The following is a 15,788-nucleotide window of genomic DNA, read 5'->3' as shown; positions in this document are numbered from 1 at the left end:
AATACAAGGTATCTTTTTAAGTCATGGAAATTAAATTAAATTAAACTCTTGCTTTGAAGATCAAAACCAACTCCTCTTAAGGAATACATGAGTTCCTTTCCAACAGTTCTACTTAAAAAACCAAAAACAGCTATATTGAAATATAATTTACATACTATACAATTCACCCTCTTAAATATATAAGTTTTAGTATTTATGTTATCTGGTATACAGAGTTGTGCAACCATCACCACAATCAATTTTAGAGTATTAATTACATCACCCCAAAAAGAAGCACAATACTCCTTAGCATTTCCCTCCCACTTATCTGTCTCCACCTGCTCTAGGCCTTAGGTAGTCAGTAATCTACTTTCTGTCTCTATAAGTTTACCTATTCTATAGTTAACTGGTTCTAGACATTTTATATAATTAGATTTGTACCGAGAAGATTAACATTACCCCCACGCAAGGATGACATGCAAATTCCTGAATAGAATTGTACAATATGTGGTCTTTTGTGAATTGCCTTTTTTTTTTAACTTAATATAACATTTTCAACATTCATCAGTGTTGTAGCATGTATTAGTAATTCTTTCCTTTTTATTGCCAAATAATATTTCACTATATGGATATATCACATTTTGTCTATCCACTCTTCAGTTGATGGGCATTTGGGTTATTTATACTTTTTGGCTATTATGAATAATGTTGCTATGAACACATTTTTGTGTGGAATCATCTTTTTCGTTCTCTTGGGTATATACCGAGGACTGGAATTGTTGGATTATATGGTAACTCCATGTTTACCATTTTGATTGGTGTAGCAACTATGGAAAGCAGTATGGAGGGTCCTCAAAAAATTAAAAATAGAACTACCATATCACCCAGCAATCCCACTTCTGAATATGTATCAAAAAAAAATCCAAAACAGTAATGCAAAAAGATATATGCACCCCTATGTTCATTGCAGCATTTTAACAATAGCTTCCGAAACATAAGTCCATTAGTAGATGATTGGATAAAGAAGATATAGCACACATACACAATGCCATATTACTCAGCCAAAAAAAGAATGAAATCTGCCCAGGGAGTGTTGCTCAGTGATTAAGCGTCAGCCTGTGAACCACGTCCTGGTTTGATTCCCTATTAGGGCACATGCCCAGGTTGTGGACTCGATCCCCAGTGGAGGTTGTGCATCAGTGATTCTCTCTCATCATTGATGTTTCTATCTCTCTCCCTATCTCTTCCACTCTGAAATCAATAACAATGTATATATTTTTTAAAAATCAGTTGTCCATAAATGTAAGTGTTTATTTCTGGACTTTCAGTTCTGTTTCAATTATCCGTATGTTTATCCTTCTGCCAGTACCACACTGTCTTCCTGACTTTAGCTTTGTAGTTAGTTTGAAATAGTCTTTTAAAAGAATCAGTAAAGCCCTGACTGGTTTGGCTCAGTGGATAATCGAACCTGGGACCCTTGAGTCCGCAGGCTGACGCATGTACCTTGGTTGCGGGCACATCCCCAGTAGGGGGTGTGCAGGAGGCAGCTGATTGATGTTTCTCTCTCATCGATGTTTCTAACTCTCTATCCCTCTCCCTTCCTCTTTGTAAAAAATCAATAAAATATATTGGGGGGAAAAAGATAAAATAATCAGCAAAGATGTTTTACTCTGTTACGTAGGCCTTCCTCTGCCTTGGTTAGACATTCTTGAGAAGTAGAGGTAGCACAGGATGATTTTTTCAAAGTTGTTTCGTTTATTACATTTTGCTTTTATTTTTATTTAATATTTTAATATATTTTTATTGATTTCAGAGAGGGAGAGGGAGAGAGAGATAGAAACATCAATAATGAGGGAGAATCATTTATCGGCTGCCTTCTGCACGCCCCGTACTGGGGATCGAGCCTGCAACCCAGGCATGTGCCCTTGACTGGAATCGATCCTGGGACCCTTCAGTCCACAGGTCGACACTATCCACTGAGCCAAACCAGCTAGGGCTCATTCTCCTTTTAAATAAAATTATTAGGAAGGAATTGTTTCCAACTTGCTTCTTCCTGAGACAGCGAGTGAAATCCATAGTTAGTAATACTGAGTGTACTAAAGCCTGCTTAGGGCAAAACTCATGTTAACAAGTTATATCTTCAGTCTAACTCCTAATGCCAGAAGTAGCATTTGGCAGACTCCTTCATGGGACAGTTATCTAGCCTGTCTTCACTGCCTTGGTGCAGAGGTCTCAGTGTGTGGTTCTTGGACGAGCAGCATACTAGTAAACATCACCTGGGAACTTGTAAGACAAAATTCTGGACCCACCCCCGTCTATTGGATTAGAAACTCTGGGTTGAAGCCCAGCAGTCGGTGTGTTAACAAGCTTTCCAGGTGATTCTGATGCATGCTTACCGCATGAGGCTTATGATCAGCCATTTCCTAATTCAGATCTTGGAGCTGGGAAGCTGCCTAGTGGCCTTCGACATGGTAATGCATCTAACTAGGAAGGGATTGGTGGCCTCCAAAACTGGAAGAGGGCAAGAGGTTGGGCCATTCCAGATGCTGGCTTTGAGGGGACAGAGAGCATTGAGGCTGGCTTTAAAATTCATCTTTGTATTGACTGTTTGGAGAGAGTACTGTCAACCAACAATATCCAAAAGGACTTTTCAGCAGCCATAGAAATGTCTGTACTTGTGCCATCCAATGCGGTAGGCGCCAGCTACATGTGGCTCTTGGACACTTAAAATGTGATTAGTGTAAATGAGGAATTTTAATTTTATTTGATTTTAATTTAAATCGCCACATGAGGCTAGTGGACAGCGGAACTCTAGCTCCGAAGGACCACTTTGTTAAGACAGGCTGGTCGCAAATCAAAGTCTGTGATTCAGAGCTAGCCATGACTAGCCACTTTAAGGGAACACCTACCAAGAAGAATATAATTTCCCAAATTGGCAATGTTTTAAACTGGGAGACTAAGGAGTGGGTGCAAGCACTATCATTTCTAAGGGTTTTAAAATTATTATTGTTATATTCAGTAACTGAGCATAAATAGCACGTTGCTGAATTGGGCTGTAATTCTAGGGAAAGTCAGTGACCACATAAACCACAGAGGTAAAGATTAGAATTTAATTTAAACCTGGTGATTATATACGACTTGGAGGACCCGGGTTTAGGATGACAGTAGTAGCAAAAAGAAGAGAAAGAGGAGGGAAAAGAGTACTATGGGAAAGAAAATAGAAACTGTCCCACTCATGGAGAATGCCTTGTCATCTAAAATTATTTTTAGGTTTCTGAGTTTTAAACATTCTTTCTGGGACTATTTTTAATCTTAGAGTTTCCAAATCTTAAATTTGGAGATGTCTCATGCTGCTGTCTGGGCTGAAAGAAGCATCTTCGCGTCACATTTCAAAACAAAAGGCCAACTCAATCAGCTTTAACAGAGGCAGTTCACAAAAGCTGAGGAACAGGGTTGTCAGTGCTGCCTTTGTCAAACTTAAGTCCTTTCAGATATGTATTTGGCTCTTTGTTTGTTTTCTCCCTCTATGAATATCTATGTTCATTGAAAAAAAATTAAAAATACATACAAGCAAAAGAAAGGGGAGAAGATCATCAGTAAGCCCATCACTTATTGGTAAATTTCCTTTCAGGCTCTTTATATATATCAGGTAAGTGCCATGGGCAGGAAAACAATTAGAGGCCCAGTGCATGAAATTTGTGAACTCGGGGGGAAGGGGAGGAGAGTGTCCCTCAGCCTGGCCTGTGCCCTCTCGCAGTCCAAGAGCCCTCCGGGGATGTCCGACTGACGCGGAGGCGGGAGAGGCTCCTGCCACCACCACTGCGCTCACCAGCCGTGAGCCTGGCTTCTGGCTGAGTGGCACTCCCCCTGTGGGAGCGCACTGAACACTAGGGGGCAGCTCCTGTGTTGAGCGTCTGCCCCCTGGTGGTCAATGCACATCATAGCAACCAATCGTTCTGCCGTTCGGTCGATTTGCATATTAGCCTTTTGTTATATAGGATATATGGGATAATTCTGTATGTACCATACATATAACTTGCTTTTTATTCAATAATATGTCAGTACTTAGGTATCTGCATCATCATTTGTGGATCTGCTATAATTTTTTTAACTAGCCGCCCCTAATTTTCAATAATTTGCTGTTATAAGCATTACCCTGAATATCCTATCACACATTGTTGTGCCATTATCTAATTATTTCCTTAAGATAAACTCCCAGGAATAAAATTGATGGATTAAAGGGTATACAAATTATTAAGGTTTTTTTTATAAACCTATCAAAATTGCCTATCATGTGTAAAAGTTGAGTTAGTTTATCCCCTCTACGTTCTAAGGATAACTGTTCTAGTCTATGAAATGCAGCCCTTTTTTTTTTTTTAAATCACAATCCTAAACTCGGGGCCTTTACGTTCTCGCACTTCTGTGCCCAGAGCAGCCGCTCCCACTGCTTCCCTCAATCTGCTAAGTGCATTCTGTCCCGATGTCTCATTCTCACGCGTGCACTCTTTTCTCTTCCAGAGTGAATTAGACGTATCCTTTTTCAATGCCGTGAGTCAAGCTTTCCACAATATTTGGCAAAACACAGGCCAGTCTTTATTAGGTAAGTGCCATGGTCAGAAAAACAGTTAAGCAGAATCTAGAATCCAGAATGCTAGTGATCAACGACCAGAACATGACAGCCAGAGGTACAGGTGCTTTGCAGAAACACCCGCCTTTTTTGCAAAGACAATTCTTAAGATTTTTGTATATTTCAGACAAGGCAGTTCTGTGGTAGTAGTTATAATAACTGTTATATATTAATTTAACTTCTTTTAAGTATATAGGTTAGACCTTTTTACAATTTAAATAACACAGGCAGAAAGTGCTTGGTCCTTGTAGAGAGAAAGGATTTTCATGGCTCCAGGTATAAATCTCCAGAAATTTTCCACATGGTCAGAATAAGGTCTTCAGGGATGATAAACCAGAGGGTTAAAGAAATTGCCTGGCTCATATTCATTTCCTTTTATAGCAGAGAATGCTCTCCTTTTCTTCCTTCTCTTCTCCCTCTTATTTTTTCTAAATTTATCTTTATTATTGCAAGTATAACATATGTCCCTCTTTTTTTCCCATTGACCCCCCTTAATCCCATCCCAGCCTTCCTCCCCACCAAGGCCTTCCCCACACTATTGTCTGTGTCCATGGTTATGCATATATTCATATAAGTTCTTTGGTTAACTTCTCCCTACCTGTTCCCCCACCCCAGCCTTCCCTCTGAGATGCCACAGTCTGTTCCATGCTTCTATATCTCTGGATCTATTTTGTTCATCAGTTTGTTTTGTTCACTAGATTCTTCTCCCTTTTAAATCAAAGTATCCAAGGCCCCAACGACAAGCATGATTTGCTTAGAAAACTGCAGGCCTGCAGACTTCGGCCGGAGCCCACCAGGTCTGTGTGAGTGCTCTGGAGGGAAGTTGACTTTCAAAAATGTGCTTACCACTTAAAAGCAATAGTAAAAGAGTCCTTGGAGAAAACATCAGGCTGGAATCTAACATAGTTTCACTAATTATAACAAATAGATATTAATTGTAACGTGCTTATGTATATGTTGGTATACATACATTTAGACACGTGTGCCCAGAGTCAGGATATTCTAAAGAAATAGCCATTTACCTTTAACTAGTGATAGAAAGTGTCATCATGTTGATAAACTTCATTTGCAGGCTGTATTTGGAAGCCTCTTTAAATTAATTGGGAAAATCTGCAGGCCCTCTAACAGTGAGTGACCTAAATCTAGGACCCCTTTGACTTAGGAGACCGGAGACCAGGCTGTATATCAACATGTAACATTCATTTTAACTAAACCCTTTAAAGCAATTCAAAATAAATCTCTTCCTCCTTGTACAGGGGAATAAGAAATTGCCTTTTGACTTCAAGGAAGGTAGTGAAAGCTGATAGACACTTCCCTGGGAATTCAGAACCCAAGTTCCACTTTTGGTCCTACCACCAATTAGCTGTGTGTTGGACAAGTCACACCACCTCTCATCTAAAAATGATAGAATTAGACTCGAAGAGCTTTAAAGTCCTCAGCCTTAATATTTGATGTTGCTATGACTCTAGGTAACTGAGCTGAGTTACCTTACACCGGAACAGGAGAGGAGAGTCCTACCAGGTTAGATATTCAGAGAATTAAAGTGAATCAGATGTAACAGGATATGTAGTACAGTTGGCCTAGTTGTGTTGATGTGTCTTACATGTTGACTAGATGTTTATTAAAAGTAGAGATGGGTTTGTTTTTGGGTCCCTCTGGTGAATAGCAAAGGTCCATGTGATGAGCTTCAGCATTCTTGTTTGAATTTAATTTCCACACTAAGACACACAACTTATCTTTCCCCTCATTTTACTTAGTTTCATTTTTACCTTCTCTTCCTCTCTGACCTACTTACTTATTTACTGTCCTAAGGAATTACTTAGGCATATCCATCTGACAGATTAGGAATTTTGCATCTTTCAGAGAAGGAAACTAAATCTCTCAAGTGTACGTCTTTGCTCTAGGGGATCTCCAGTAGTCTAAAAGTGGAGCAGGCTGCAGGCCAGGTAGGGCCTGGGGCACTGTCTTCTATTGACTTTTTTTTTTTTTTTAATATGTTTTTATTTATTTCAGAGAGGAAGGGAAAGGAAGAGAGAGATAGAAACATCAATGATGAGAGAGAATCATTGATCGGCTGCCTCCTGCATGCCCCACACTGGGGATCGAACCTGCAACCTAGGCATGTGCCCTGATCGGGAATTGAACCTTGACTTCCTGGTTCATAGGTCGACTCTCAATCACTGAGCCACACAGGCCAGGCTTCTATTGACATTCTTAAAGGGTTTTCACCCTCAGCCATCTGACAAATTAAAAATCCACGACTCGACTCTGCTCGTCCATGGTTCTTTCTAACTATCAAGTGTGCAGGGAGTACCACTAATCACCAGTTTCCTAACAGGAAGACCAGGGAGCCTTGTAGAGATGCGTCCTGTCTCCTGCTCTCCGTGTAGGCCATAGACGATCTGCATCACCGCTCTGGTCACTAACCAGGAACCTGCTGGAGCAGTGAGCACTGTTGAGGTCTGTTTGTACCAGGAAAACTTCCTTTGCCTTGAAGGGTTGGAAACACACAACTGATACCATTACAGCCTGGAGCTGGTTCTTCCAACGCTCAGAGCACGTAATCTTTATGTGTGCGCAGGCTGAAGGAAGCCTTCCTTGTCAACCCAGAGCAACAGACACGAGCTAGGCTCAGTTTTATGCAGCAATAGGAGGATGGAAGTCAGAACCTCAGGGAATTCCCAGAAAGTCCTTTCCTTGCAGTCTTTTTCCCCAGAAGCTTTACCACCCTGAAACCTTTTAAGAAGTGGGGGGCAGATTTCCAGAGTCTGCACAATTAGAGTTTGAGAAATAAAGTGCACCATTTACATTTCTCCTTAGTATGGGTTTGTTCTACTTCACAGGGCAAGACAGATGGGATTTTAAAAAGAAAAAACTGCCCTGGCTGGCATGGCTCAGTGGCTAGAATGCCAACCTGCACACAGGGATCAGACCTGGTTAAGTTGCAGGTCTGATCCCTGCCTCTGGTCACAACCAATCTGTGTCTCTTTCACCTCTCCCTCTCTCTCTCCTCTCCTCTTCTCTCTCTCTTCTCTCTTCTCTCTTCTTCTCTCCTCTTCTCTCCTCTTCTCTCCTCTTCTCTTCTCTTTTCTCTCTCTCTCTCTCTCTCTCTCTCCTCCTCCTCCTCCCTCCTTCCTTCCACTCTCTCTGAAATCAATGGAAAAAATATCCTCACTCCTTGGGTGAGGATTTAAAAGAAAGAGAGAAAGCCGAAACCGGTTTGGCTCAGTGGATAGAGCGTCGGCCTGTGGACTGAAGGGTCCCGGGTTCGATTCGAGTCAAGGGCATGTACCTTGGTTGCGGGCACTTCCCCAGTGGGGGGTGTGCAAGAGGCAGCTGATCGATGTTTCTCTCTCATCGATGTTTCTAACTCTCTCTCCCTCTCCCTTTCTCTCTGTAGAAAATCAATAAAAATATATTAAAAAAATAAATAAATAAAAATAAATGAAAGAAAGAACCTAAGCACAAAAATCAGGACAGAAATTGACTTGTTGAAAACCCTTCTACTAAGTGGAAACTCTGTAGTAGCCGTGTCTAGTGGGGCAGACTGCACCCTGGGGACCAAGCACACCAATGACCTAAGTCATCCACGTGCCATGAGTAAACTCGTGTATGCCCCTCACATTCCACTCCACCCACTGGGTGCAATGATGCCTCAGGATCCATGAGGCCCTGCTTCTATAAGGAAATTGTTCCCCATTACATACTTTGGTAGACTTACTTAAGACTTCAAATTCCATGAATTAAGATGGTTTTTCGGTCAATAAATAAAAATTAAAAAAATTTTTTAGAGATGGTTTTTAGGAACCAACTGATGAGCTTCCTAAAATGTGCTCCACTCTGGAGCCGCAGGTTTGCTGAATTCTTCAGACAATTTGTAATTCAAAGGAGCTGTCTCTACCCCCTTCTGCTAAATAGTCAAGGGGCGGCACCAGTGCACAGTGCTGTGTGGGAGATGTCCAGCTTCTCAGTTCTGCACACCTACTGTATGTGCAAAGGTACAGAAAACCTTTAACAGCCCTTTGGCATTTGGAACCTTTAAAGAGGCTTAAAGACTTGGATTATTTTAGCCAGAATAGAATGCATCAGTCCTGCCTTTGGACCTGGGCCCCCACTCTAGCTCTCCTTCAGCAGCATCCCTCTCCGTGGGGTGAGGGTGCTTACCGAGAGCTGTCAGGGCCCCCCACCCATTTCTTGACTATCCTCCAACTACTTGGGCCCCAGAATTGACTGAGTACCCAGACAGCCCAGAACTGCTGCTAGGGCAGGTGCAGGCCTCTCCCCCACCCCCACCCCAGGACTGTGGGCAGGAATGATAGCAGCTGGGATAACTGTGGTAACCCACACACACTACATGGGGAGAAAAGCAGGGATCAGGCTTATATACTTATATTCTTGTGCCCCCCAAATATAGGGAACGCCTAGAATCCAGAATGTTTTAATTGAAAAATATCTAAAGAAAAATCTTTAGAACATTTATTATGAGCTGTTTTTATTTTACCAGTCCTTAAAGCCCCAAAGCCTGAGCAGTTAATTCCAGAACCTTACAGCGCATGTGGGTAATGTGACAGTACCCTGACTCATGCCCTCTTTATCGCAGTTGAGGGTGGGGAGTAGGGTCTCCATCCTGCTTGCACTGCCTGTGACTCAGGCAGTTACAGACCATGGTGCTCCCTGGAGGAACGAATGCACCAGGTCACGGAATTCATGCGCCTCCAAGATTGGCGGTCAGGCCCTGATCACTGCCCACGTGGGGCATCCCATTCCCTCACTACGGTCCTAAAATCCCAAACACTTGTAGAGGTCCAGAAGCCAGAATAGGGCTTCTCCAAGTAGGAGATGATTTCAGCCTGACTTAAGGAGAAATCACAAAGCACTTGTTCAACTAGGGGCTATGGAAATACTGGCAAGATGAACAAAGAAATCCCCCAGTGAGCCATTCTACACTGAGGTAGCAGCTTCTAAGTGAGCTGAATTTTTGTGTTGTCCAGAAAGTTACAATAATTAAGTCATGACGAAAGGATTTCTTTTGAGGTGTGATGGAGCCTACATCAGGAATGACTTGATAATATCAGAAAGGAGTAAAGTGGCTCCCTCTCTCTGAAGGTTACTTTTAGTCAGAGGACTTGAGTCCTTTAAAGTTGGAAGAAAACTTCAGAATCATCAGGTTAAGACCTCACATTTTAGATGAAGAGGCTGAGGTCCTGAGAGGTTCTGTGAACATGTGTCCCAATCCATAGAGCGACTTCGGGGCACAGCTGGTATTCTGGGTTTCCAAGGTGCTTGACTCCAGGGCTATAAATTAAAGCTTTTTAAAAAATTCATAATCATCTGGAGTAGATTATGGCAATCCAGTCACTAACAAAATAGTTTAAAGTGCCTGTCACCATGCTGTCTTGGTGTTTTCAGAGCCTTTTTTCTGAATTAGGGAAGAAGTTTTAGAGAAACAGTAGTCTGTGGTTGGAGGAGTCGAAATGAAGAAAAACCTTGAGGAGAGTATCTGAATGTCTTGGTAAGAGCATGCTCTCCAAAAGTGGGCTCACGTTCAGAGATTGCTAAACATCTCTTCCTTTTGGAAGCATGTAAATTGAAAACTGGGCTGGAAGGGGCGAGAGCTGGCCCTGGGCTTGAGGGAATGTGCAGCCTGTGCCGTGTTCAGAAGGGCAGGCACTGAGCCGAGGGCCAGCACCCTCCCAGCAGGGTCCCCCAGAGCTGCCATGAGTGGGGAGTCTCAGCATTATGAGCCATCAGTCCCCAAGAGTCTGCTAGGAAAGGGATGTGGATGTTCCAGATTAAACGGCTGCCTTCCAGGCTTTTTGGGCTCTCACCAGCCTTAGTCGTCTATTTCTTTTCATTGTGTTGAGTCCTTGAGGTGTCAGGTCCAACTGCTGCTCTTCCTCCCCAAGTCCCTCTGCCTTCCCCCTCCTCCTCCCCCTGCTTCTGTTTGACTCAGGAATAGTGACAGCAAGTCATGAGAAGCAACAGTTAGGAAAAAATACAAGACAAATGACAGGCTTATTTGACTCAGCGCTGACTTTCATTTTTAGGTAATTTTACGTAAGTCTACATAAACTGTAAAAAAACTATACCTGGATGTTTTGTTGCTCTCAGAGTAGGAATGAGTCTTTAAGGAAACCTACTTTAAAAAAAAGATATATTCCTGTTCAGTGGCCTCATTAATGAGAGACAATACTAAGCCCATAAGTGAACAGAAGACTATTACAGGGAGTGTATCCAGGACTGCGGAACCTTCATGCGGGTAGTTTCTATATGGTAGCAGTGGGCTTTCTGTGCGGAATGGGAACACAATGGCCTTTCGCAGGTTATCTAATTTCATGGGAAATTGAAGTGTAAATAATGAGAGCAAGTTTTCTCCTATGTTCATGTATTAAAGAACTTTGCTTAGCTAGGGGAGAGAGAGAGGAGAGATATGAGAGAGGGGAGAGAGAGGAGAGAGGAGAGACAAAGGATTAAGACCAAAGTCTAGTTAGAAATTTCAGTTCTAGATTGGACTCTGCCTTGGAGTTGTTTCTGAGGTCCCATTTGAATGTATGCTGCTCAGTTTCTCTTAGAAAAGATTAAAGGACAATTAGACGACCACAGTGGTGTAAAAACACCATGTTTAAAGTGTTTTATGATCCAGAGATCAAAATTCCAATGTACAAACCACAACAGTTCAATCCCTTTAATTAAAAAATTGATTTCAAGTGGCAGTAGCATTAGTGGGGCCTCAAGATGTTCCACTCCAATCTACATCACATAGAATTCACAGAGATTTCTGGGCTTCAGGGTTAAGAGAAAATGGGGCTTTACGAATCTGCTCTTTGGGACACTGTTTCCAGCTCATTATCAGCTCCAACCTTAGGGTGCCTATGAAGGGAAACATGTTTCAAGGAACTTATATCAGCCAAGTTCAGTATAGCCTGAAGGTAGGACCTTGAAATCATCCTCCTCCACTTACCATATTAATAGACCAGCAGCTTAGGCCTTTCTTGCTTTGTACTATTCCTGTCAGGGTTGAAGTGGGTGTGCCCATTTTTTACCATGGGCTTGGCATATAGGGGTTTTTTTTTATTCCTGCTTACCTGGCATTTGGCCCACATGCCATTAGTCTTGGCTTCACCAGTGTGCACAAGTTGCTCATAAACCAAATCAAGATGTGACCAACAGCTAGATTATTTTAAAGGAGTCATATGATTCCAGGGGGAAATCAGCCTTCAGGCTGTTGCCTCACATAGGATTTAGTCTGTGGTTTCCCTATATAGTGCCAGAAAGCTGCATGATTATTAGCGGTTTGAGCCAGATACTCTGATAGACAGGCAGTCACATGCCTACATACAAGATGACCTCACTGAGCAACTCATATTTCCTGGATGTTGGGAAATTCGGGCTAGCTGAAGAACCTTGTCCTTGCAATGTGAGGATGTTGGTGGTTGATAATGATTCAGCAGTACATTCTAATCTGAATTTCAAAACAGTTAGCCAGCTGCTCAAGGGGACATCTGAATTGCTGATCATCTACTTTCCAGAGATGCAAGTCTTCAGAGTAGCTTGATCCCTGAACCAATTCAAATAGATTAAAATTAGATCTTCTGTCTCAAAGAAAATTATCTTGGACGAGTTGGCATTCCCAAAGGCACTAAGGTTTTCATTACCCTAAGTCAGTGGTCGGCAAACTGCGGCTCACGAGCCGCAGTTTGCCGCTCTGTTGACTAATGAGTTTGCCGACCACTGACCTAGACTCTCGATTCTAATAATTATAGGCTGTTGTTGTTCCTTGTGATTAAGCCCCTATCCCAGTGGTCGGCAAACTCAGTCAACAGAGTGGCAAACCGCGGCTCGCGAGCCGCAGTTTGCCGACCACTGCCCTAAGTGAATACAGCAGGGGGATTCTCTAGGCCATTTTACATGCAGCCACCTGTGCTCCCCAACTCTGCCTTTGTACCTTACTATCATTCCTGCCTTGTCTGGCTTCTTGTAAGTTCTGGCTTCGGGGTCTGGTGAACAGGATTGAGTCAAGGGCCTAATATCTCAGTTCCAATTTGGCCATAGACAAAGCAGTCACCTATATAATTGGAAGATATTATTAATAGGTATATGAGAGTAAAGCTTTTTTTTTTTTCTGGGTCACTTAAGGACAGTTCCCATGGGTTCCTGAAAAACAGTTTATTCTGCTGGAGGACTATTTGCACAGAGCTTAATGAGATGTTACCGCACAGCCTAATAGAAACTTAAAAGTCATTCAGAGGGTTGTCTCATTCTCTATAGATGTACTTCACTAAACATATACAATATAGACTGGACATCTGGAATTACTGAAAAAATCAGGTGGTAATGATTCATTTTACAAAGATTGACTATTTAAATATGAATTTCCTTAGTGCATTTAATCACTCGTTTGTTGGAAGTTTGTCCACTTGAAATGATCTGTCAGCTGTTGGGTGTTTTAACAGATCAGGATAATGCTTTTTAATAGAGATGGAAACTTAGAATTCACAAATATTCAGTCATTGTCATCACCTCATTCCAGTTTCACAAAAGTAAAGTTAGGTACTCAAATGAAGGGTCTTCTGGAAGAAGTATTTGGCTCTTTCCAATTAGGTAAACATCACGGTCTAACAATATTTTTTTTCTTCCCCATGCCCTATACTAACTTTCCAGTAGGAACATCAGTAAAAAAAAGTGACTCCATAATTCTCAAATGAGTGTTTTTAGAACTGTCCATTTATAAGAGGTACTGTCTTGAAATTCAGAATTTTTATCTACTTGGGAATTGAGTCTGCATTGCCTTGCCTTCATCATTCATTTCTCCTAATGGTTATTTTTTCTTCAGCCCTGTGACATAGAAGAGAGCTTAAAAATATAAGGTCATAAAGGCATTTATTATTGGGTGGAGGTTTGAAGGCTGAATGAGGGCATATACTCAGGCCCATCCTGAGAAATCTGGAAGCAGAGCAGTGAAGGCCAAACTTTGGACTGCAAGTCCAGCTCTGGCTATTACTATCTATGTGACCTTGGACAATGGCTTTGAGCCTGTTTGCTCCTGTGTAAAATGAGGATAATATGTAACATGTACATCATAGAGTTGTAGAAAAGACTAAAATAATATGTAAAACAGCCAACACAATGCATGGAACATAATGTGTATCCAGTACATCATGGTTATTACTGCTACGAGACAACATTCTTCTTGAGGCCAAGTCATGCTCTTGTCAAATGTCACATGCTATGTTCTCCAGCCCTTAGTGGATTCCTTCTCCCTCTGGCTAACAGGTGTAGCTGTTCATTTCTATGACTGTAGTCCAGTTAGGTGTATCTGTGTACATAAAGTTAATAATTTCTAATATGGACACCAATTTAAAATTTTATTTCAAGAATTCCGTAAAAAAAAAACACAAAAAACACCTTCATGCTTAGACTAATTTGCACTGGAAAAATTCCAGGCTGAGTCCTGTTATTATTTATTTAATGTTAACATTTTTATAACTCTAAAACTAATTTCCTTAATATGACTTTAGATAATGTTTAATTTGGATAAAGTACACATCATTTTGGATGAGATGCTATTAAATGGCTGCATTGTAGAAACGAATCGGGCAAGAATTCTTGCCCCTCTACTAATTCTTGATAAGATGTCAGAAAGCTGAATAACGGAAGGCTCTGCCAGGAATCGTCAACACAAGAAATGAGAACATGGAATACCTCACAGCATCTGTAGCCCAAAGAATCTGGAAGAGCACACTGCAAAATGGGGCATCTTTCCAAAGACATTTTAAATAGGTGTTTTTCATAGCTCCTAAATGGAAAACAAAACTGTATTTACTGTATTTTAAAGAGATGTTTTATTTTCTAACCATAAACATTTCCCCCCCACTTGTTTTTTATTAATAAAATGTTGGTTTCTGCTTCCCTTTGCAAATTAAATTCAGGAATAGCACCATGAGGTGGGAAGTATGGCAGCTCTTTATCAGCCAATAAAAATGTAGAACTGGCAAACACAAATAGCACTTTGTCTTCTGAATATGACTGTCTAAATACTGAATATGTACTGAAAATACTGTAATTGAAATGTGAAAAAAAATTTTTAAGTCTTAAAAAGTCAAAATTTTACTATATTGTGTATCTAATGAAAACATCAAAATTAAATTTCATTTGCCAGTTTCTAAAAGTGTGCGATCCATTTTATGGGTACTTGGCAATTACAATGCCATCATGTTATTAACTAGAGTATGTTACTACCAAATAATAAATGGTTAAACATTGAAAGAGAGTCCTTACCTCTTGGCACACCACGGCCCCTGGGCACCCAGCATGCACTGCCCTGCTGCCCAAGAGGAAGGTCAGCTCTGCTAAGAGAGCAACCAAGGAGGAGCTCAAAGGGAAATCGGAGAGGTTGTTGGCTAAACCTTTTGCAAAAAGGCAGCAATAAAGGGTAAATCTGCAGACAAAATAGCGCGTATCAAAAGGAAAAGGGAAGGAAAGGGGAAACAAGCCAAAGTGACTAACCTAAAGATCTACCTGCGGAAAACAAACTAAAAATGAGGCGAGTTCAGCCTCAGATGAAGCAGGAGAAAAAGAAGCCAAGTATGATGAATACCATCATATGCCATGTCTTAACTGAGGTCCCTGTCTCCCTTCTTGTGCAATCCAGAGGAATATTTTTGTCAACTATTCTGTAAATGCAAATTTTCCAGTAGCCCTAGAAAGAAACATTGATAAAGGGAATTCCACCTCATCTCATCTTTTTTTTTTTTTTTTTTTTTACTGTAAATGCTTACTTTTAAGAGGTGAAATCATTTGCTGGCTTATTTTTTGGTACAACCAGAAAATAGTGGGATACTGAATATAGTAGACTTTGATTGTCTTGGGTGCCAGCTTAACATTCCATAAATAGGGGTAGTTTTTATATCTTACAGTACAGAGCACACCAAGTGGCAATTTGGAGTCAGTCACACATTTTCTAAGTCTTGAACATTTTAAATTACTTCTATTTCCATATTGGTAGAATTGTCTCCTAAATTAAACCACTCCTTGATCTTGGCTCTCCCTGTCAGAATTTTGTGCATCTGTAACATCTTTGGTGTGGTAGTCCAGAGTTTTACTAGTAACTGTCAATGTGCTGTGAAAGATCAAAATTTTGATGTAGTATATATAATATTAAATTGTGAATTAGTGGGACTTT

At 41.1% G+C, this 15,788-nt stretch overlaps 1 protein-coding gene across 4 annotated transcripts in view; it reads left to right on the top strand.

Moving 5' to 3' along the window:
• AP4S1 (adaptor related protein complex 4 subunit sigma 1) overlaps positions 1–15,270 on the top strand; it is a 45,387-nt gene extending 30,117 nt beyond the window's left edge. For 2 of the 4 annotated variants that reach the window (XM_079769405.1, XM_079769404.1), the window contains exons 6-7: positions 4,410–4,509; positions 14,125–14,262. In XM_079769405.1, coding sequence (XP_079625531.1) covers positions 4,410–4,502 — 93 coding nt within the window. In that variant the 3' untranslated portion in view covers positions 4,503–4,509; positions 14,125–14,262. Of the gene's footprint in view, positions 1–949; positions 1,916–4,409; positions 4,510–14,124 lie in introns of those variants that run through there. The other 2 variants (XM_079769407.1, XM_079769406.1) reach the window with 2 other exon arrangements.
• The last annotated feature ends 518 nt before the right edge of the window (positions 15,271–15,788 follow it).

Source organism: Cnephaeus nilssonii, assembly GCF_951640355.1.
Source record: "Cnephaeus nilssonii genome assembly, chromosome: 4".
Classification (NCBI taxonomy): Eukaryota; Metazoa; Chordata; class Mammalia; order Chiroptera; family Vespertilionidae; genus Cnephaeus; species Cnephaeus nilssonii.
The sequence above is the reverse complement of the archived record's forward strand: the minus strand, read 5'-3'. Positions and strand labels throughout refer to the sequence as shown.